The sequence below is a fragment of the Fukomys damarensis genome, unplaced genomic scaffold (assembly GCF_012274545.1).
Source record: "Fukomys damarensis isolate Sample0158 unplaced genomic scaffold, DMR_v1.0_HiC HiC_scaffold_16, whole genome shotgun sequence".
In the NCBI taxonomy this organism is placed as follows: Eukaryota; Metazoa; Chordata; class Mammalia; order Rodentia; family Bathyergidae; genus Fukomys; species Fukomys damarensis.
In genome coordinates this window covers 118,535,819-118,558,305 of record NW_022900928.1, presented here as the reverse complement: position 1 = coordinate 118,558,305, position 22,487 = coordinate 118,535,819, and the positions used below count along the sequence as shown (strand labels likewise).

General features: G+C 44.6%; 1 protein-coding gene across 2 annotated transcripts; it reads right to left on the bottom strand.

Annotated features, from left to right (window-relative positions):
• Nucleotides 1-1,439: 1,439 nt before the first annotated feature.
• On the bottom strand, nucleotides 1,440-22,155 carry Ttll4 (tubulin tyrosine ligase like 4). Of its 2 annotated transcripts, XM_019205692.2 has the most exons (20): nucleotides 22,072-22,155; nucleotides 17,871-17,908; nucleotides 16,351-16,451; nucleotides 15,276-15,379; nucleotides 14,900-14,960; nucleotides 11,630-11,754; nucleotides 11,082-11,192; nucleotides 10,651-10,727; nucleotides 9,799-9,990; nucleotides 9,616-9,698; nucleotides 9,265-9,393; nucleotides 8,798-8,920; nucleotides 8,412-8,510; nucleotides 7,954-8,088; nucleotides 7,364-7,501; nucleotides 5,937-6,030; nucleotides 4,841-5,051; nucleotides 4,468-4,538; nucleotides 4,037-4,122; nucleotides 1,440-3,504 (listed from the first exon to the last, which is right to left on the bottom strand). In XM_019205692.2, exons 1-20 carry the CDS (start codon nucleotides 22,097-22,099, stop codon nucleotides 3,387-3,389), a joined length of 2,124 nt encoding a protein of 707 aa, XP_019061237.1. In that variant the 5' UTR covers nucleotides 22,100-22,155; the 3' UTR covers nucleotides 1,440-3,386. The 2 variants fall into 2 exon arrangements, with proteins under 2 accessions (XP_019061237.1, XP_010610178.2); XM_010611876.2 differs by having other exon boundaries at nucleotides 16,351-17,908; nucleotides 22,072-22,123.
• Between the last annotated feature and the right edge of the window lie 332 nt (nucleotides 22,156-22,487).

The following is a 22,487-nucleotide window of genomic DNA, read 5'->3' as shown; positions in this document are numbered from 1 at the left end:
AAGAGCAAGCTGAAAGAGCCTGTAGAGATCCCGATACTGATGAGTGTACAAACTTGGCTACAGAGGGAACCTTACAGGGGTGAGAGGCTGGGTTGGAATCTCAAGCGGCAAAATTAGGAGCTCTCAGAAAACTTCACACATCTCAGAAACCATCGATGTTTCCAAGTCCCCAAGGAGATGAGGCACTGGGACAGTAGAATAAGCCAAGAAGCAGCCAGGAGGGGAGATGCCCTGGATGCCTTTGGTGATCACCCTATCTTAGGTAACTAACTCAGCTGAGGGAGTTGGGAAAGTCTGTGTACCCAGAGGATCAGCCTACCTCATTGACCCTCACGAGTGCTGGGCTGCCCCAGGGCCATCAGCTATGTGTTTTGGCTAAGGTAAAGGGAAACAAGTTACTCACAACTGAATGGCCTGACCTCAGGAGAATGTACCTGTATTGACAAATGTCCTTTGATACAGCTGCTATGCCCATGCATCAGAACTTGGGAACTTGCTTCAGGCAAGGTCTGTCTTTTGAACCATGTTTTTCCCCTTTCCAGAAATCAGATACCTGCTGCTCCCTTGCTCTCTCCCTTTCCAATCAAAGGAAATCAAATTCTTACTTCACATCCGTATCTCTTAATGTGCTCCCTTCCCCCAGAGAATCCACATTCTGTGAAGTATTTAACCGAAGCCATAAATCCCCACTAGAATGATATAATGGAAGCATAATGAACATTGTTTCTGTTTGGACTGGGCTGAAGGTGGGATAGAGATAATTGGACTTTTTTCTGACCTCTTCCCTTCTAAAATTTGTGAAGCTGCTCAGCTTCAAGAGAAAAATTTTAATATTTCTTGCCAGCACAGGGCAGGGAGAGTAATGGATAAAGGAGCAACCTCTCTGTCCTACTTTGTTTGGTTTAAATGTTATTCACATCCCATAATGTATGTAGTCACTGTATTCATATTATAAACAAATAGAGGTGGGTTTGGTGGTGCACAGCTGTAATCTCAGCACTTGAGAGGCTGAAGCAGGAGGATCATGAGTTTAAGGCCAGCTTAGACTACGTAGTAAATCTGAGACCATTTGGGAGGACAGCCAGACCCTGTCGAAAAACAAAATACCAGGGCTGGGGATTTAGCTCAGTGGTGCCATGACTGCCTGGAAAGAACAGGTCCTGAGTTTGATCCCTGGTACCAGAAACAAACAAACAAAAACACACACACAGAAAAAGAGAGAGAGAGAGAGAGAGAGAGAGAGAGAGAGAGAGAGAAACAGACTTTAAAGTGTTAGCTGGTAGTCAGGCGTGGTGGCGCACGCCTGTAATCCCAGCATTCGGGAGGCTGAGGCAGGAGGATCACTGTGAGTTCGAGACTAGCCTGGGCTACATAGTGAGTTCCAGGCCAGTCTCAACTACATAGTGAGACCCTGTCTCAAAAAAAAAAAAAAAAAAAAAAAAAAAAAAAAGAGCTGGGGTTCAGTGCCAAGTCTATCTCCAGTACCATCAAAACAAAAAGCACAGTGAATAGACATTTTAAACTACTAAGGGCACTGTATTTTCATCACTCATTTCCTAAGTCCTCTCCTCCTCCCTCAACCCCACCGTGCTAGAATGCTGGTTCCTCTCTCGTTACAGGGATGAAAATGGACTGGCTGTGCTCTTCAGGACTCTCAGAAGTCAAGTAAAGGAACGGAAGCTGGTTTCCAAGAAGGAACCTCGCTCCGCTAGGCCTCAAACCAGAAGGCCAGCGACAAGCAGGCTGCTGGGTAGAGCTGGGATTCTCTTAGGGAGGCTGCTTCTTCCCTTACCCACACCTGCATGAGATGGCTGCACCCAGAAAGGAGTGCACGGTGGTGATATCAAAACAGATTTACCAGGATGCCAAAGACCTCTCCCACTTTGGCCGAACTTTGAAGCCTCGGACCTTGCCAACCTTTCTTCACTGTCAACACAGCCTTAGGACTGGGCAGAACTCCGGCCTTGAACTCAGTCAAACCTCTCCAACATATCACAGAACTCCAGAAGCCACAAAGCTAGGGAGCTTATCTTTCCAAAGCCCAGAAGAACAAGGACAACTAAAGGCCAGGGTAGGACTGTAGTTGAGCTTCCTGCTTGATGTGCAAAATGTGCATATGAGAGATGTGGAACCGAGTGACTTCTTGTATGTTGTACTGCCAGAAAAACTAACTAAAGGGATGGCAAGAACTGAGGAGGAGGCAAGCAGCCACTGGGAAGTGCTGGGTGAAGGAAGAGCACAGCGCAAGTGAAATCAGCCACTTTATGTTTCCATATCTTGTGCTTCTCCTCAAGCTCTACTTTCCCCCAGGGAAAAGAAAAGCAGAGCTAGTGGTTCAGGTACTCTTATTCTTAAAGGTCTTTGCATATAGAGTTCACCTGTTTGACATTTATTCAACAGTCATATTTACTAAAGTGATTATGAGGTTCGTCAGAGATCTGACTAGAAGCCAGTATTACAAGTGACTGTCCTGGAATGCCCCTGCCAGGCCACCAGAGCCTGCCAGCTGTAAAAGAGAATGAGACTTCCTCTGTGTTGAGGGGAAGCCATAGCTCCTGCCCACTCCCCCTGGATGTGTCCTGTGACATGTGGACCTAGACCATATCAGCAGAAAGCCCCAGGGGTCCTCCTCTAAAGCCATGGGAAATTCACCAAGTTCACAGAACTTCTCACAGGAGGCTCAGCTGGACAGACATGAGAAAGAAAGCAGAAGGGTGGACAAGGAGTGACATGAGACCAGAACAGCAAGACCTAGGGCTATTGGCTGGGTGAGTGTACAAAAGGAAAAATGGTTCAGAGGACAGGAGCCCTCCAAAACTAAGACGTCAAGTGGGTTCAGCATGTCATGTCTTCTCCTGCCTATCTCCTGAGGACACCTGAGATTTTGAAAGTGGCTCCTCAGGAAAGGAGGTAGGCAGTTGGGGAGAGGAGACCTGAGGAAATGAGGACCTTCAGAGAAACTCCTCAGCTACAGAACACAGGACTTCCAGACAAACACACCAGCATATTTTTTTTTTCCTCTTAAACTATAACTCACCCATTGTATCAGGGCCTAAAACAAACACACATGGCTCTGTGAAGTTAGAAACCAAACCCTGCTTTATAAGGCTGCTTGGCCAACACTGGCTTCTCTACTGAGATATGAGGTACACAGCCAGGCAACAAGTGACAGAGAATGAGCTTTCCTCACCTGCTCTCCATCACCTCACCCCTCCAGCCCTCCAAATGCCCATTTCTGCAACACAACCACTTCAAAAAATACTCTGATGAGGGCAAGGTGAAGGGGTAGGGGTTTAGGCTGGTCAGCAGGCAGTTCCCATGAGGTAGCTGATGCTGGTGCTCCTGGGCAGGCCATGTGGTGGCAGCCAGTCACCGGCTCACAGCAGCTAGGAGGGAGTTGAAAGTCTCACAGTCTTCCTAGAGTATTTGATCATGGGTAATGTCTGGGTGGAGAGGATGTGTTCTTTGCTGGTATCCTCACTATCCTTTGAAGAAGTGGGTTTCCTGGAGAAAGGGGAAGGAGAGGCCAGTTTAAATCTTCTTGAAGTTGGGCGTGGTCCCTCTTCAGAGGGAGTAGGTTCCTTGTGAAGGAGCTGTGCTTTCTAGAGGGAAAAGGTTGGAAAGATTGCTTAGACACTGCATAGCTAAGACTAACCTGTCATCTGCCTTCAGAGTCCAGTCCACACATTCACAACACTATAGTGCTCTAGGCTATAATTATATGGATATATTAATACCCTCTAGGTACACTGTATTTATTTGAAGGCTTACAGTTTAAGTGCAAATGTGAATTATGGTGAGGGTAAGGAACCTAAGCCACTCCCTACAGCAAGTGGAGTATGGCTCAAAGCGGCAACTTCAGAAGATTCCACATTCCAGCTCACCTTTGCCCCCAGGGAAGATACTGTGGCTGCATACTCTTGGTACTCCTACTAAACTCTAGACAGAGAATGCTCATTTCATTGCCATAGTCTGGGGAGATAGAAAGAAAACTTCCCTCACTCAATAGCCCCTGTCATGTCGAAGCAGCACTTACCCCAGCTTGCCAGTGTCCAGTTTGCTAAAGGCACTGAGCATCCCATCATTCTTTGGGGCAGTCAGAAGTGAGGTCGGCAGAGACCACTAAAAATAAAGGAAATGATGAGACAAAAGGACTGAACAGAGGTTGGGTCTGAATTCTTTTCAGCTCTGAGCCCTTCCCTTCCCTTCCCCATTCTTAAGGCATGGCCCAAAGGTGTAAAAGTCTTAGTTCAACTTAGAAAGTTGAACCCTACAAAGCATTTTTGATCCTTGAAAAAAAGGTACTCAGGCAATCCTGGTGGCAATCATTTCTTCAAAAGGAAAAGGTCAGGAAACAGGCAGGGCTAGAAGTGAGAGGCTCTGCACCTATTACCCAGGCCACACTACACTCCAGGGAAAGGAGGGAGGGCTGAGGAGATGTCGTCCTTCTACAGTGGTGTCACTCACCAGTGGAGCAGAGTCACAGACGACCCCTGTGTGGAACCCTTTGTAGCACCAACTCCGAAGCAGATCCACTCCTACGACAAGATGAGCAGCAGTTGGGACAATAAGGAGGAATCAACTGGCCCATTTTCTTTCCAGAGAGGCCCATTCCTTAGACCAATGGGTTTTTTTTGTTTTGTTTTGTTTTTAGGCCTCACTAGGTAGTTCAAGTTGGCCTTGTACTCACCATGTAAGCCCAGGCTGACCTCAAATTCATGGTAATCCTCCTGCCTTTTCCTCCAGAGTGCTAGGATTACAGGCGTATGCCACCATATTCAGCTAGACTAATGGGATTTAATCTCTCACTAAACATGACCTCCTGCAGAGAGCACATCACCTTTGAGCTTATTGCTATGGTACTTCTGTTCCCACTGGGTGGTCAGAATGTTGAAATATCGTGGCTGCTCAAAAAAGCGGAGATAGCGAGAAGAGATTCGAGAAGGAAATATTCGTTCAAATTGACCACGACGAGAAAACTCATCCTCCATCTCCACCAGAATGCGAACATCATCTGGCATCAGGATGTCCAGCACAGATGCATAAAAGTCCTACAGGCCAAGCAACAGGGGAGAAGCGGATGTAACAGAGTATAAGCCATAGGCAGATAATCAAGAGGCTAGGGCACAGGGAGCACAGTCCTGGGGTCCTAGGGCTCCAGAATTCTCATGGGACCACCAACTCCACCTGGTGGGCCAGCTGTGTATGCCATCTGCCATCTGTTCCTAAGTCCATTGAGCTCAGCTCTTGCTGGGGTCAGGGGCAACCCAGGGGCTCTAAGCTTAAGTGATCTGCTGGATGGAATCAAGGTCAAGATCCAGGTACTCAGATTTGGCACAAATAACAGCCTTTGCCTGCTCCAGTACTGAGGATGGAACCTAAGGCCTTTACACTGGGCATTATATCCTTAGCCTTTAAAAGAACTTTTTTAAAAATTCTGAGACAAGGGGCCAGGGATTTAGCTTAGCAGTTTGGTGGCCTGCCTTGCAAGCACAAGGACCTGAGTTCACCCCCAGTACCAAAAACAAACAAAAAAAAATCTGAGACAAGGTATCAGTAAGTTGAATAGGCTGGGTTCAAACTTACGATACTCCTGCCTCAGCCTCTCAGAGGGCTGAGATTACAAGCATGTATCATTATACTTGACTGCTTGTCATTCTTACATCTGGCTCCATATCTGCTCCGAGAGGGCCAAGCCTCCCAGTGCCATTCTATACCTCTCAGGGAAAGAACTCTGAGGAGTTAAGGCTTACAGCTCTGATAACAGAGGGGCACTGCAGCATTGTGCTAAGGGCAGTAGCTCTTGAAAATGTGATAAAGAACATCAATTCTCTCCCAGGATAAGATACATGCCAACAAATAAACCCTGCTCTAGAGACATGGAGTCCCAAATGGTTGAGCTCAGCTCTGTGCTGGGGAGAAGACCAATCTCCTACCTGGTCAGGAATTTTCTGGGCCAGGTAATAGGCTTTCTTCATCTTCTGTGCAGTGAAATACTCGGGAGCCATCTGACATTTGTCCCTGGGAGAGCTAAGGTAGGGGTTAAGGGGTAATTGCAGGTGAGGTATGGAAAGCAGAGTGTAGAGTCAGCAGCTTCGCATTCTGAGGAAATAGGGAGAGAGGGTCCAGCCAGGGAAGACTCCCTTCTCAAGATGAAGATGACGATGTCTAGAAGACGTTTAGCATTTGAAAGAAACACACTGAAATACACTCCACTCAGGAAGCCTGTCCAAGGGTTAACCAACACCAGTACCACAGAAGAATTCAAGGTCTGAACTTGAAGAGGAGGCACCCTCTTTTAAATTTGACCAAAAAAAAAAAAATTGGACTTGGTTTAGGTTTAGTTTAACTTAGTGAATATTCACTACACCGTCAGCTCTGGTCTATTATCCATGTGACCCTAGGCCAGTAACGACCTCTTGTATCTCAGTTTCATCATTTATTACTACAATCACTGCTGGGAGATACAGACATGATAGAAAAACAGCCCCTGCCTCTACTGAGTTTATGGTATGGAAGGTGGAATAAGTCACATGACAATAGGACAGAGTCAAACATGAGACTACAAGGAAATAGGAGGGAAAGTAAGTTTTGTTACAGGGAAATCAAAATTTTAATTCCATTCTCTAGCTAAACAATGCTGGCTAAGTTACTTAACACCAGGGATCTTCAGTTTCCTCACTATAAACTTCGACGTTAGCATTAACCCTCTAGAGTTGTTTCCCTACAGATCACAGGTGTTTTTTTCTTTAGTACCAGGGATTGAACTCAGGACCACTTCACTTACGAGGCAAGCAGCAGAATCACTGAGCTAAATCCTGGCCCTCATCAGAGGTGCTTATTAAATTTAGCCACTCATCTCTAGAGGGGTTCCAAGTCTTTGAAGTATGGAGGAAAAAGCCCATACTGAGTTGGTGTCATGAAGACGTGGTCTGAAGCCAGGCTTTGATGAACAGGAGGTCTGATGAGGGCCACTTGAGAAGGAAGAAACCGCAGGAGCAGAGGAAAGAACACTATGGGGAACAGCAAGAAGCAATGAACTTTTCAGAGAGGAGACTGAACTAAACTGGCCCTTAAGGATCCTTCCAACCTTGCTTCTGTGAGTGATCTGGTCGTTAACACAGCAGCCAGGAAGAGACGCAGAGAAAGATGGTCTCCGGAGAGGGAGGCAGGGGCCTCAAATGCCCAGAAAATGAGTTTAAATCTGATCCCCAGCCCAGTGGATATTCCTGAGCAGGGGAGGAAAAGAGCCAAACTTGCTTTTAAAGGGTGCTGCTGTGGCACTGGCATATGCATGGACAGAGGGCCAGAGTGACTGCAAGGAGACCAAGCAGGAAAGAAGCCTAACAGGTGAGGAGCTGACCTGGTAGGGGAGGTGCTGGAACTGCTAGGGTTGGAACTGATATCCTCTGCGTTGGGCAGAACGAATCCCGCCAGATTCAGAAGGTCACGGATCATCTGGCCTTTGATACTGATGTCCAAGGGAGAGTTGGAGTGGAGGCTTCAGGGAGAAGATGCAAAGCACAGTCAAAGCAGCTCTAAAGTGGTTTCTGGTCCTATATGCAAGTCAAGCCTGACCCCCCTTTACTCCCTGGCTCCCCTAGAATGAAAAGGGTTCCAATACCCAAATTTATGATACACCACAGTAAGAGTCTCTTGTACCAAAGACAGAATAACCTTACTCAGGCTGGCAAACCTGACCATGACCTTAGTTTGCTAGGAGAAAGCAAGCAATAGGGATCATGTGAAAAGAGTAACTTTTAACATCCTCTCACCATTTTCAAAGAAACGTGAGGTAATGGCGAAGAATGAGGGAATGAGCAAATGAAGACTATGGAAATACAAATACTAGTGAAGAAAAGATCTTCCCTAAATCAACAAAACTAGAGTGGCAAAGGGATCCTGAGAACACAGGAAGGATTCTGCTCTGAATATACTGAAAATACCACCTACCTGGGGGAAATGTTGACCTCCAGGACCCAAGGCTTGAGTTTCTCATCCAGCATGATATCAAAACCGAAGAGCTCATGGCAGCTGTAGGGCCGCCGGACATACATCTTGAGCAGGCTGGTCACATAAGGCTCTGACCTGGTCCCAGGGAAAAGGATGCATTCAGCCCCGCTTCTTCACATTCCTACCCAGAGCTACTCTGCCAATGGGGTGCCCCAGAAAGACAGGCAGAAGCAACCGGGAAAAGTGGTTCTTGAAGAGATGTGTCCGATATGGGGCCACTTCTGGGATAAGTTCAGGAAATGAGCAGAATTTAACTCCATCTACTTCTTCCTATTCCCTGTCCTCAAAACTGAACCGTAACACGATCCAAAGCCTAAGGCACAGCAGCATCAGGCCAATGAAAAGAGGCAATTGGACGGCAGATGCCCCCCTCCACCCACCATGGCAGCGGGACTCACGAGATGATAGTTTTAACGACAACATCCTTTATCTTCTCCCAGATAATGTCACTATTGATTCCCTTCTGGCTCAGGTATTTCCACAAAGCCTTCAGTGCCCTGCAGAGGGAGAATGATGGAGTACACCTGGGGTTATATTCTAGAAATGAGTGCTGAAAAAAGAGGAAGAACAAGCAATAAGAGGTCTAAAGGCATTTTCTTCATATCTCTTCCTTTGAAATTTTGAATTAAAGAGATGCACTTAGATGAAAGTAGACCAATTCTGGATTGACAAGTACTTATATAATCTATGGATTTATACTAATCCTCCACCACTATCTCCCTGATCTTCCAAAACCCAAAGAAATCCTCTAGGCCTTCACTGATGGGGACGCTGTCATCAGTACCATTTATGGCCCTGGCAAGCTGTTTCATCTGCATTGGCCTGGTACTCAGTATTCTTTTTATTGATACTGTAATTAGTCAGGTGCATGAACTTGTTGCCAAGGCTCTTCATAGAAGGGGAGTACCTGGAAGCGAGAAGAGGTGAGACGGTGAGAAAGCAGGAGAATGGCAAACGTTTCCCTAACTCCTGAGGGGGTAACGGAGTAAACCAATCTTTTCAGACCCAAAAGGGCCTGGGAAGTGCATTTGTTTTACAAACCCACAAGAAAACCCATCTCTTTTGTCCCACCTCAGTCCTGTAGATTTGGTGAAGTAGAGGTCTTTCTTATTTCCTACTCCCTCCCACCATCCCCCTTGCTAACAAAAACCACCAGAACATTTACTTTTCTGTTTAGAGCCCTCTACTCTCTTCTTCTGAGGAAAATATATCCCCAAACTGTCAAGGCGATACCTCATCACTATCACATACTTGCAACTGGCAAAGCGGACAAGCCCATCTGAAAAGAGGTAAATCCGTAGAGGATCATAGGAAGTGACGTAAACATAAATCCGCAGATCAAACTTGCTGCCGCTGATGAGGTAGGGTTTGTGTAGATACCTACAGAGAGGAAAGGCCAGCTTTGCATCAGATGAGATGAGGCCAGAGTAATAGCCATAGCAAAATCCAGTTAAGTGTCCTTTAGTTAAAGACCCTAAAACAGTTGACTACAGAAGCTCTTTGCCTGGGAGGACAAGGGACAGAAGAATGCTGTAAGAAGGAATCCTGAAGGCCAACTGGATAGGAAGATGGGAGAGAGACATGAGCTAGAGAGAGGCTCACCTCTGTACCAGGAGGGGCCTGTGCTTGGGGAGCTGACTCCACTTGTGAATGACCTGGATGCCAATGCCTCGAGCTGAAGCTGGCTACAAGGTGAGTAAAAAGGAGACAAGATTTGCTCTGGGCCCAACACTCTGTTGTTCCCTTTCTCAGATCATCATCTACCACCAGCAGTGACCCACTCACTGGCTTCACAATCCACTTTTGGCGGCGGCTGCTCTCCCAGGCCTTGCGTAGGAGCTTGGCATCCTGGGGCAGGATGAAGGACTGGGGAAAGAAACTGAACTCCTTTTTGCCAAAGCGGCTCTGCATTCGAGACAGGTTCCGCCACAGACGGTCCTTCCTCCCAATCTGGAATGAGCCTGGGAAGTGGTTTAACTACAGGAGACAAAGGGTAAGAGCAGGGGGAAGGTAGAGGTGAGATAAGAGAAAGATGCCAAGCTCCACTATGCCATGTCAACTTTCTTAGGAACAGTCCCAGCTCCCATTCCATCTTACTGTCACCACCTAAAGGTCCTCACATATTCAACTGCTGAATATTCACCAAAAGATGATTAAATCACAAAGCAAATAGTGATGAGCATAGACATGAATGCATTCACCTTGAGTGCAAAGAAGCAGTTCAACCTTTTTCCACAACAGCCTAAGGGACAAGGACAGAAAAGCATCTGGCTTTGAGTAAGTTTGCAGGCAAGAGACTCATTTGTTCCAGCACAAAACCAGACATCCTCAACACACACACTTAGTTTGAAGGAACAGCAGAAATGTGCAATGGCTAGAGGAGAAACAATAAACTGAAACTAGCCAATGCCTCTCAAAAGAAAGAGTCCCTGAGAGGCAGCAACTGTCTAAGACACTACAGCAGAACTGCAGATGCCTGTGGTTTGCTAGGATCTGACCTGTACTCCCACCTCGACTTTCTCCCCTAAAAACTAAGCTCCCTTCTTTGTGAGAAGAAATTACCTTCTTCTTCCCGCACCTGCCCGACTGGCCTAGTTCAAAGTCCAGGGCAATGGGCACCTCAGAAAGGACCCTTACCTTCTGATGCTCTCGAATGGTTCGGAAACTAGAAGACTTCATGTGGTGACCCCAGCAGCCCAGCCAGTCATCGTTTCCTACAGAAGGTCATCAGAGAGTCAGCATGCTAGCAGCTCAGTTCCAGGGACAGAATCCTATAGGCCCCAGAAATACTCTGATTCTGGGCACAGGTCTCTGACTGTTCCAAAGAGTTGCCATGGAGCTGTCCTACATGAGGCCCGAGGCCAAGGACAGAACAATGGCCTTCTGTCTCTCAATTTTGAGCAACAGGGTCAGGCTAGAGAGCTATTAGAGCTACGTTCCCTCATGAGGTTAGAAACCAAGACAGGGTCCCCAGATGTGCCCATAGAGGAGGGGACTAGGGCTCACCTCCTACCCAAAGCCCAGCTGGTAGGACAGACAACAGGCTCACAATTAGGCGAGTGACTCACTCTTGCTGATTTTGAAGTGGGACCGTCCAATGGTCTGCTTGACGACGTTGGGAGTCACTGTGCTCATTTTCCACCGAAGCAGCTTCCTCTGCTCCCAGGGAAGTTTCTCCACTGGGGGAAAGGCAGAAGACAGGGAGCCAACAGGGTAGAGGGCAGGAGAGTCATAGTGAGGGAATGAAAAGGTAACGATGGTGCCCATTCTTCCCTGAGTAGTAAAGCACTAAAAAATGTTTCAGAGGAGCACACCCTGGGAAAGAAGGGGGCAGTGCAGGGATGACAGCAAAGAAAGAGGCGGTTGAAATGGGAAAGAAACAAGGTTAGAGAGCATTAGCTAAGGCTGAGATTATGATGCTGAAAAGGGACAGCTAACGGACAGCCAAGGGAAAGTCCCCATATTACATCTACAACCACGTGAGAACTACACACAGTGAGGTAACTGTCAGAACAGCCATTCTGGAAGCCTTCCTACCCCATCACCACCTCCCCCCAATTTCATAGCATCCTTTTCCTGGGGGCCCTCCTGGTCTTTCTCACTTGGCCACATTTACCTCTCTCATCGCGAGTACCAAAATAGATGGTAGGGGCAACATTGGGGAAGAGACTATAGACGAGGGCTGGCCGGACAACTTTCTCAGAATTGGACAAAGATTTGGTCACGATCTCCACACAGCTCCTAAGATGAAAAACAAACATGTGGCAGAGAAAGGGAAAGCAACAGCCCGGGGATGCTGTCTTAGGATACAGAGTGATTCCAAAAAGACAAGTACTTATTTTTGCAAATATGAATTCATAAGATGCTACAGTTAGCCAACATACAGTTACACCATTGAATGGCACCTAGAGACAAAGCCCTGTGATACTTCGATAAAACATTTCCAAATTTCCTGTGACAAGTCACAGGCTACAGAAGTCTCCAAAAAAGAAGTTCTGAAAGAGAAACTTCAGTTTGTGTGGACACTGCTACACTAAGACAAAAAATAAAGGAGAGAAAAAAGATGAAATAGATAATAGGAGGGGAAAAATCTGGCCCAAATCTTTAGATACCACTGAGAAATGGAGAGTATGAGCCACAAATATTATCATGAGATTAATTTTTACTTCATAAAAACCTCATTATGAGGGCTATTCATGTAGTTCAGGTTATTAAGTACTTCCTTGGCCTGAAAGGTTCTGTATTGAAGCCTAGCACCAAAAAAAGAAAGAAAGAAAGAAAGAAAGAAAGAAAGAAAGAAAGAAAGAAAAGTCACTTTATCTGTTGTTATTTTCAGTATAACAAAAATAGGTACTGTACATAAAATACTTCAGTGTTTCAAATCTTTGGGATTTTTTTTTTTTGGTACTGGGGATTGATCTTTGGGATTTTTAATGGATTTTACTGGGTCAAATTAAGTATTAATAATTCCAATTACTGCAATTCAATTCTATTCTTCATTTCCCCCCAATTTTTTCTTCAAAAGCTATTAATTTACTGAATATCAGAATTTAAGATTGTTGAAAATCAAGGAGAATGAATTAATATACAAGAATAAAGACAAGGGCCAGGGATTTAGCTCAGTGGCACAGTGCCTGCCTGGCAAGTATAAGGTCTTAAGTTCAATCCTCAAAACCCCCTCCCCACAAAAAAAAAGACAAGATAGGAATATAAATTGTTATGTTCACTAAGAACTAGATCTGACAGTTCTTAAAAACTAAACACACAATTATCATACAACCAACAACTATACTCTCTGGCATTTATCTCAGAGGGACAAAGACTTATGTTCAGATACAAGTAGGTAAGGATTGCTTACAGCAGCTTCATTTATAGTAGCCTCAAGGTAAGAATGTCTTATCAAACTACTTAAAATGAGGTCATAATTGTAAAACTCCTATAAAAGGCAGATTGTAACCCAGCCCAGGGTCGGTCAGCCCTTGGTGCAGGCCGACCCTTTGCTAGCAAAGTAAATAAAGTAAATGTTTTTTGTTTTACCCACTCTTATGTCTCTTTGTGTCATTTACCAGTTCCTTCCACAACATTAGTGTTCCTCCTGCCTCAGCCTCCCAAGTGCTGGGATTACAGGCTTGTGCCACAATGCCTAGGTAGATTAATATCAGTCGTATTTTCCAACATAAAACTAACTTCAGAAAGGAACCAAAGGGCATTTTAACCACTTAACAGTTTACCGCAAGTGTTACTTAGGCAGCAGGTTTGTTTATGTACTGATGACCCCAAGCATTGCTGGGCCATGTGTCATTTCAGCCAGTTGATTCTTGTTTGTATGAGATATACTCATATGTCTGTTTATTTTTTATCAACTATTTTTTGCATACTTTTAAATTTAGAATATATTCACCTTTGATATTTGTTTCTAGTGAAATCTAGTAAGTTTTGGTTATTTTCTTTTACTAATTCATGTTTGTGAAAAATAACTTGTAATTTTGTGCTACAATCTATAAAAATTCTTATTGTAAGTACATTAGATATAATTTTTATATTTCTCCAGAATTCAGTGATATTCTTTTACAATACAAAATGAACACATTTGTAACACTGAGACTGAATAGGAAGTGCCAAAAGATCTGTAAAAGAAAAACTGAAAAAGGGGGAGAAATGTTAGCGTATCAGAGAGGGAAAGTCTATGTTATGAAATGGAAAGACAAAAGAGACATTTTCTTGTTGCTAACTGTTCATAATGCAGAAATAATAGAACTTGAAAGAAGAAACGAGCCAGGCATGGTAGCTCAAGCCTGTAATCCCAGGACTCAGGAGGATAAGGCTGGAGGATCCCTGCTAGTTTGAGTCCAGCCTGGGCAACATAGCAACACCCTACCTCAAAACCCCACAAAAAACTAAAGAAATTCCAGTAATGGCCAATGATTATAATAATTATATGAGTGGTGTTGACACAATTAACCAACATCCAACAAGCTATTCTGTAATCAAAAAGCAAGGAAAAAATATTATTATAGAATATTTATGTTTCTTCTGGGCCAATCAACATGGAACTCATTTGTTATTTATTCAAAACAAGGGGGTTCAAAAAGTCACTTATAATTTAGATTAGGTCTAACAGACCAATAATTGAAAAATATGGAATAGACAAGCAGGACATCCATCATTGATGTCTTCACCATTACACTTAGAGGGTAGACATTTTATCAAAATTATAACACCCACAGGAAAAAAGGACAACGGTGTAAAGTGTGTTATTCAAAGAAAGACTAAAATGTAAAAATTCATAAAGAGATTAGATACTATTGTCAAGACTGTAAAGTGGCACTGTGTATTGAATGTTTTAAGATATACCATACACAGAGAAATTATTGAATAAATCTGATAAAATTGTCATTTTTATATTTCTTGTATCATCTTATAAAAATTAACGAAAAAGTACACAATTTCTGGTCACCCTGTATTTAAATAACTGGAATGGTAGGTGGCTAAAAGCTCCTATCTATATTTGTCAAAACAAGATGCATCATATGGTGTAGGTGACAATTACATTCATGTTGGTGACCTAAATGACTATGAAATTGTCTCACATATAATATTTATTAATTGGCTATTCATTTAAAAAAAAAAACACTTCTTGAAATTATTTCTCTAATTGAATAATTTCTTGGCATCTCTAGACCAACTTGAATCCTAAAAAAGTACAGTGCTATTTCTAAGCCCAATTGACTGGTGTGTGTCTGGTTCTCTGTTCAAACACTAAAGTCACAATCATAAAGTTTGGTGAAAATCAGTTAGGGTTCTCAGGGCCAGTATGGTTAATCTCTTCATAATCCTGAAGTGACAATATGAGCATCTACCAATAATCCACACAACTGACACTCACCGAGAGATCTTGGCCACTGATTCACCAGGGGAGATAGCACTTGAGGAGTACTCGGAGTCCCCTGAAGGAGGAAGCACAGAGAAGGCCAGTCTGGAAGAGGCTACCACACACTTTACTGAATATTCTGGACTCGGCTCTCTTTGGAGAGCTGCAAGTACCACCCAACTACCTGGCACTCCCTTCCTTGAGCTCAACAAAGACAAAGCAAGACCGACGGGACAGGAGGACTAAAGATCCAAGTCCCCCAGTTCTCCCTGGAGGCCCCCCAGAGCAATTGATTCATGTGGTTGATAATGTGAGACAAACCTGGCATGTGTTATTGGCCTCCTTCAACAGGTTGTGACACCAGCTGGAGGGAAAAGGATTCCCTACTCACCCTCCTCTTCATTCTCATCATGGCTGGAGCAGTCTTCCACACCATCTACTAGTTCTTCTGTATCTTCAGCCTCTACCTGGTTTGGCTGGAGGTCAGTAGCTGAACTAAAAGAAATAATGGCCCAGGCCAGCCCACTCCATGAGAGAAGTCACAGTTTGAGTCTCATTCTTACATCATCTCCCAATATGTGTATCTCTCCTGTCACTAATCTGATTGGTTTCTCTTGCCTGGACCTCAAAATTCATTCCTCTCACCATCAAAATTCACATCTAACCATAGTTCCCTACATCCCCCATATGGAAGCACTATATTTTCCTTTTTTGATTTTTTTGAGATAGAGTCTCACTATGCAGTCCAGGCTGGCCTCGAACTTACAGTGATCCTCCTGCCTCAGCCTCTTAAGCGCTGGGATTACAGGTCCCAGCAATTTTCTATTTTAAAAAATGTTTCATAGTATACAAATACAAAATTCTGCACACAAAAATTCTGCAGTGAATATCTGTTAACTGACTTCAAATGTCCCTTGGCCACCTGCTGAGAACTCAGAAGAAGACTTTGGTTCCAGAATAGTAATAAGGCACAAGAGAATGAACCAACCATGTCTATGCCCCAACTCTGAATGGCAGTCATACTAGGAATGCCTTGAGGAACCTGATTTGCTGTAGAGAAAGTAGGAAAGTAAAAAAACCCCAATTTGACTCCTAAATAGATGTCTGGAATTCTCATTTCTCTCCTGGTTAGAACTTAAAAAGAGTTAACAATTTTTTTCTGTAAAGGACCAGATAGTAAACATTTTCAGTCTGTCACAACTATTCAACCCTATCATTTTAATAAGAAAGCAATCACATACTAGCAAATAAATAAGCAAGGTTGCACGCCAATAAAATTTTACTTACAAAAGCAGACAATCAGCAAGAATTGGCCTGCAAGCTATAGTTTCCAAACCCCTGCCCCAAAGTGAAAACCAAAAATTCTAAGATGTCTAAAAAAATAAAACCAACCTTTGCAAGAAAAGGGCCAGTGTCACTGAATTACGGTATATCTTTAAATGAACCAGAGATGCTCTCCAACTTACCCAATAGCAGGTGAGTCCCTGGCTTCCTTAGGCTCCTCGTTCCCAGGCTGGACTAGATGGATGGAAGAGAAGCGGGTGGCCACTTCAGCTATGCCAAGGGGCTGAAGGAGAGAAGAGGGAATGGGAACTTTGTCTTCTCCAACCGGTAAGGAGTCAATTACAGACCCACAGGCAGGGCTGGGGTTCAGCCCATTGGCATGTGAGGCAAGGAGGTGAATGCTGATCCTTTTGGTACAGAAGACTGTACTATCCAACCCCACAGTGTCCGAGGCTCCAGGGAAGATCTTCCTGTCTGATCCAGTGTCCTCCAGAGGAAACTGCTGGCCTACCACAGGTTTCCACTGCTGGCTCCTGTTGAGGAGGCTCCACTGGAAGTTAGTGTTCACAAAACAAGATTGTTCAAGCTCGTAGCCTTGCTGTGGCTTTTTCTCAAAGCTCTTTTCAGACAAACTCCTGACAGCTTCAGTGAAATGAACCTCTTTAGCTGGAGCCTGGGAATTGGAGTTATCATTCAGGCCATAGGGGTATAGCTCTGGCCTTGTGGCTAAGTTATTCCAGTTGTACTGGGAAGAGGCAACACTGGTGGTGGATGTGTTGAGGGACCTAGGGGTAGATGGAGTAATATGGACAGTGGCATCATCTAGGAAAGTGCCATTGCTTTCGGGTACATTATGATCAACACGCTGGAGTACACAGCCTCCAGTATCCCCTGAATGATGCCAGGAGACAGGCTGAATCTTGGGTGAGGACACTGGTTTTAGGCTCTCTGTGGCCTGGAAGAAAGGCACTTTAGTGCTATTTGGCCACATGAAGGAGTTGTTGTTCAACATGGGCTTGTAGGAGGAAGACAGTGGAGATGTGATCTTCCCTGAGATGGCAGGGGCCAGGCTTGTCCTTGAAGGGCTTTCCCCAGCTGCTGCCAGTGAGAGGTATAGTTCTGTAGATGAGGATGCCATGGGCTGGGCCATGGGGAAGACTGTGGAAGAGGTGGCTTTATTGGCAGTGAGACTGAAAGGGAGCCTCTTCTGAGGAAGAGAAAAAGGTCTTTTTTCTGATGGGCTGGAATGCAAGCAGAATGACTCCAGTTGCTGGTATGACTTGTGCCGGTACAGCAGGGTACTGCTGGACAAGTCTGGAGGATACTGCAGGTAACTGGAGTTGCTATGACCTGCAATGACAGCTGTGGTGCTAGAGCTACATAAAGTACTGGGACAAAAGAAATAGGCCGGCTGAAGTGGGATCCCTAAGACACCTGGGCGTAGCACTGCTGACAACGTATCCACGTGATTGTCCTCCAGCTTCCAGATTGGCTTCACCTGCTGATGGGCCTGAGCCCAGCCTTCACCCTCCAAGGGCTTCTCAAGTGCTGGGGCAGGCACTGTGCCTGAAGAACAGCTCTGCTTGTAGTTGTTTCTGTGGCAGAGGCCAATACTGTGCTGCTATGCTCCCACTGAGGCCATGAGGGGCCCACATTATGGCCACATGGCCTCATGGCCTGGCTCAGGAAAGGTACCACACACCTTCAGAAGCACGAGCTGCATCCTTAGAGTCTGCCAGCCTGCAGGGGAGAGAAATAACTGGGTATGTTGCTGGGAGGATGGACACTATGGACACAATGGTCCTCAGGTAAGCAACAGCGGTCCCACGTCAGCATTTCTTGGGCAAATGTTCTTGGGTCATCATTTGGGGACCTAGGAGAATGCCACTAGATTTATAGAGAATTTCCAGGGTCTCTGCAATCCTAATTCAATCTAAGATAGCTTCCTCCTCAAGGACTAAGACTTAAGACTCTTATCACTGTGAGGAAGGTTATGTGTCCACACTCTCTCACTTAGAAAGTTTGCCTCCCTCCCTCTGTCTCACCACCATGATTTTACCAGAGGGACCATTTCCCTCACCTAAAACCAGTGTGGCTAGGACTAAGGCAAGTCTAGAAATGGCAGATAATACCACTATCTTCCTCCTCACCAACCAATCCTGGAAGCTCAAAGATTATCTGAGAATGCATTTGACCCCTACTGCTCCCTAGTCCAACTCTCGGCTGCCTTTAATTTAGCCTGTTTTTCATGGTTAAGGATGACAGGTTCAGACAGGAGCAGAGAATTCCCCTGCTAACCCTAGAGTTTATTCTGGAGGCGAGATAGCAATTTCATTTCTTCAAGAATCTTGCCAATCCTTCAGATTTAAATTCCAACCCATGTTTTGGTAGGGACAAGAAAGAAAATGGAACTAAACACTAACATTTTTACTTCCAGTGACTATTCCCAATAGCCATAATGTGACAGGAAAATTCAGGAGCAGAAGGAATAGAGAGGAGAGAAGCTTTCTTTACTTCATAGCCCATACTTCAATCTGGGTTGCTCTCAGGGATGGAGAGCCTGTCACACATGTGTTCTCATTCAACATTTCCTCTAATGCAGAATCTCTTAACAAGCCTTGTAGTTCTGGGTCTCAAACAATTTCTTCAGCATGGTCACTCTTTTCCTAAATCAAATTCACAATATACTCTCCAGTTCTCACCACTGCAGGGAAATATGAGTCTGCTTTCAGATGGCCGTAAGGGCAAGAGATGAAAAATAAAAACTGTTTGTAAAAAGTCATTCATCTGGGATGATTCTGAGTGGAATCCTAATATCCTCATCAAATCTTTTCAGAGTAGTTAGACAGGAAAGAATAACACCAACAAATAGCTTGCAGAACCCATGCGATATTGCCCTCTTTTCTTATAAAGACTGACCTACATGGATTCTTTCTCAGGAGAGTACAAAAATTCACATTACTCCCAATATTCAAAATGATACCAGGCTAAAAACAGCATAAATGATAAAACTAGATTTTGAGGCCAGTAATCTCAAAATGAGGAGACACAAGTCTAAACTATGGAAATACTGTGCAGGGGACAATTACCCTGTGAAGGTATACACTACAGAAGCATACAAAACAACAAGAGTCAAATACTGTTAATCACTTAACAAAGACTATGAGTGTGCAGGTGAATGTGTGTGTGTGCTGGGTACCCTCCTCAGCAGATTCACAGACCCAGCTCAATCCTTTTTCAGGAACCCACATCTTGCCCAACTGATACAACACAATGGACACACCAAAGTGATGGGAAAAAAGAGCTAAGCAAATGAAAACTCAGGCTGTCATCCCCTGACTCCCCCACTCACCCATGGCTTTCCAGGTGCACGGTTTATGTAACAGCATACCACAGCCTTCACACCAGCACCAGACAATCCCACTCTCTTTGTAGCTATCAGCACGGACCACACAATACCTCAGACTAGGTAAACACAACCATTCCTTCTGTACACACTGAGTGACATATTGCCAATTCTACCTCTCTGAATCCCACCACATGAATCGTCATGCCAGAAGCATTGAACAGAAGTAGCCCAACACCAGTTGTCTTGCCTTTTACTCCAAATGAGGAAGAAGGAAGCTAGCTAAGGACAGTTTCCACCCTCCTCAGAAGCTGCAGGTGTCCTACTCCCAGATAGTATGACATAGCCAGCTGGGCAAGTGCCAGAGTAGGATGAATTATCTCTGAGGGGATTTCAGAACTCAAGTCTCTGTTTTTGTTTGGTTTTGTTTTTTGTGGGCTTTTTTGGGTTTTTTTGAGACAGGGTCTCACTATGTAGTTGAGATTGATCTGGAACTCAGTATGTAGCCCAGGCTGGTCTCGAACTCACAGCGATCTTCCTGCGTCAGCCTTCTGAGTGCTGGGATTACAGGTGTGCGCCACCACGCCCGGCAGAACTCAAGTCTCTGAAATGGTCATTTTCACTCCTTGTTTCCTGCCATAGTCCCCATGATGAAGGGTAACCTGTCTTCCTAAAGAAAGATGCTTGCATTCAAGGACCAAGCAGGTGAGAAAAAGAAATTTCTATAAGTCCCTTTTTGTGGAGGAGCTCCAACAGCTACTCAGAGAGTCCCAGGGTTGGCTAAGATGGCTGTGTGAGGAAACACCAAGCAAAGACAAATTTGTCATGTCTGATACTAGGTTTGTAGAGAGTAGCTCCAAGAACATGAAGTATAGCAAAACTATGTAAAGAAACAAGTATTTCAACCTGGTTTCAGGGTTCTTGGTTTAGAAGTAGCATCTGGGGCCAGGGATTTAGCTCAGTGGTTTGGTGGCCTGCCTTGTAAGCGCAAGGACCTAAGTTCAATCCCAGGTACAAAAAAAAAAAAAAGTAGCATCTGGCTGAGACAAGGAAATGACTAGGTTGTTCAACACAACTTCTTTGTTCTTATAGAAATTCCTAATGAAACCAAAATTCCATGTGATGGCAAGCTGAGACCCATCTAGAACATCCAAGTAGCCTGTGTTCTAGGCCCTGAGTGCTTGCTGCCACAGTGCCTGCACAAGTATGAGTAGCAAACTCAAAAGAGCTTTAAACCAGGGACAGTGACACATGCTTCTGGGAGGCTGAGGCAGGATTGTAAATTCAAGCCCAGCCTGGGCTACACAGCAACTTAGTGAGACCCTATCTCAAGATGGGGGTAGGGGAGACCTGGAGATGTAGGTCAGTGTGAAGGCCCTGGGTTCAATCCCTGAGGGGGAGGGGAGGGGGGAGAGGATGAATGAATGAGAATATACTTTAGAAGGTCTAAAATCTAAGAAGGTGAGAAAGCAAGAAAATAGTTTCAAATGCTCTCACATCAAGAACACAATATTTTTGGGCCGGGGATTTAGCTCAGTGGTTCCGCCGTCTGCCTTGCAAGCACAGGGACCCAAGTTCGATCCCCAGTACCAAAAAAAAAAAAAACAAAAACAAAAAAAAACCCCGCAATATTCTTGTAACTAAACTCATAGTTCTGCCATAGAGTCAAACTCCAGATAGGCAAATAATGTCTGGCATCCAGCCCCTACCGACAGCACACACTCACAAGGAAATCTTTAGCAAGGCACAAAGTCATCAAGCCCATCTTCTGTTGGCAACAATGTCTGGGCAATAAGGTCTAGAAGACCTCTCTCCAAGACCCCCTTACATTTCTAGGTACACTGTGCCTAGATATATCCTATGATATATCCTGTGCCCCGTGTGCCTTTAGGAACCCAGAGACAGACTGCCCATCTTCCATGCAGTATTTTAAGATGAGACATCAAAAGAAAGAGAACAAAGAAAAGATATTTACACATGTTCAAGGCCATTCCTAGGCCACTGATCAAAGCTTCAAAACACCTAACGGCCAGACAAGATGGCACACACCTGTACTCCCAGCTACTTGTGAGGGTGAGGCAGGAAGATCACAAGTTTAAGGCCAATCTGAACAACTTAATGAGACCTTGTCTCAAAATTTAAAAAATGAATAAGCCTGGGGATATAGCTCAGCATTTCCTGGGTTCAACACCCCAGGTCTTTAGAAAAAACAAAAACACCTAAACTCATAAAGAGCAAATGGCAAGTAAATTACAAGTGCTACTATTTTCATTCAGTTTATATACATTTTAAGCCACTTATATACTACTTAAAGATATGCAAAGGCTAATCCTAGCACTCAGGAGGCTGAGGAAAGAGGATTGCTCCCCGCAAGTTCTAGGCCAGCCTGAAGTACATAACTGCGAGAAAGAAAGAAAAAATGATTGTGGGCTGGAGATTTAGCTCAGTGCTTCCACTGCTTGCCTCGCAAGCACAAGGACCCAAGTTCGATCCCTGATAACCTCCAAAAAAACAAAAAAACGAAAGACAAAAGATAGGTAAAGGCCTTCATACTTACTCCCTCTGATGTTCAAAGGGTCCACCATCAGCTGACACACCAATCAGCAGCTCCCAAGGAACTTACTTTAGGAGCCAAGAAACTGCCCTCACCTGGAAAATAACGTTTTGTATATTTTATATAACTAAATGACCTGTTTCTTGTTCCTACAGAGGATCCCCGGGGAACAAAAGAGTTTAAGAGTCAAACAGGGAACAAACAAGGAGCTATAGCCTGCAGAATTCAAATTTAGAAGAAAACAAATCTGTTTCTGTGGCTTTATTCTTCAATCTAGTTCCAAATGCAAAAGTGCTCCGCTGAAAAGCAAGTAAAGGTTAATTGAGAGCAGAGTAGCTGAGGAGAGAATTCTTGGAAAGAAAAGTCCTTCTAAACAGCTTTCAGGACGTCTGGGCAAAAACAATGGTCTGGGAGAACAC

Excerpts from the sequence above, each read along its gene's own strand:
- Ttll4 (XM_010611876.2), bottom strand. The coding sequence starts at position 17,318 with ATGGCCCAGCCCATGGCATCCTCATCTACAGAACTATACCTCTCACTG. Across the intron at positions 8,921-9,264 it reads GTCCGCTTTGCCAGTTGCAA|GTACTCCCCTTCTATGAAGA; the intron begins GTATGTGATAGT and ends TCTCGCTTCCAG. Across the intron at positions 4,539-4,840 it reads CCATAGCAATAAGCTCAAAG|GAGTGGATCTGCTTCGGAGT; the intron begins GTGATGTGCTCT and ends ATCTTGTCGTAG.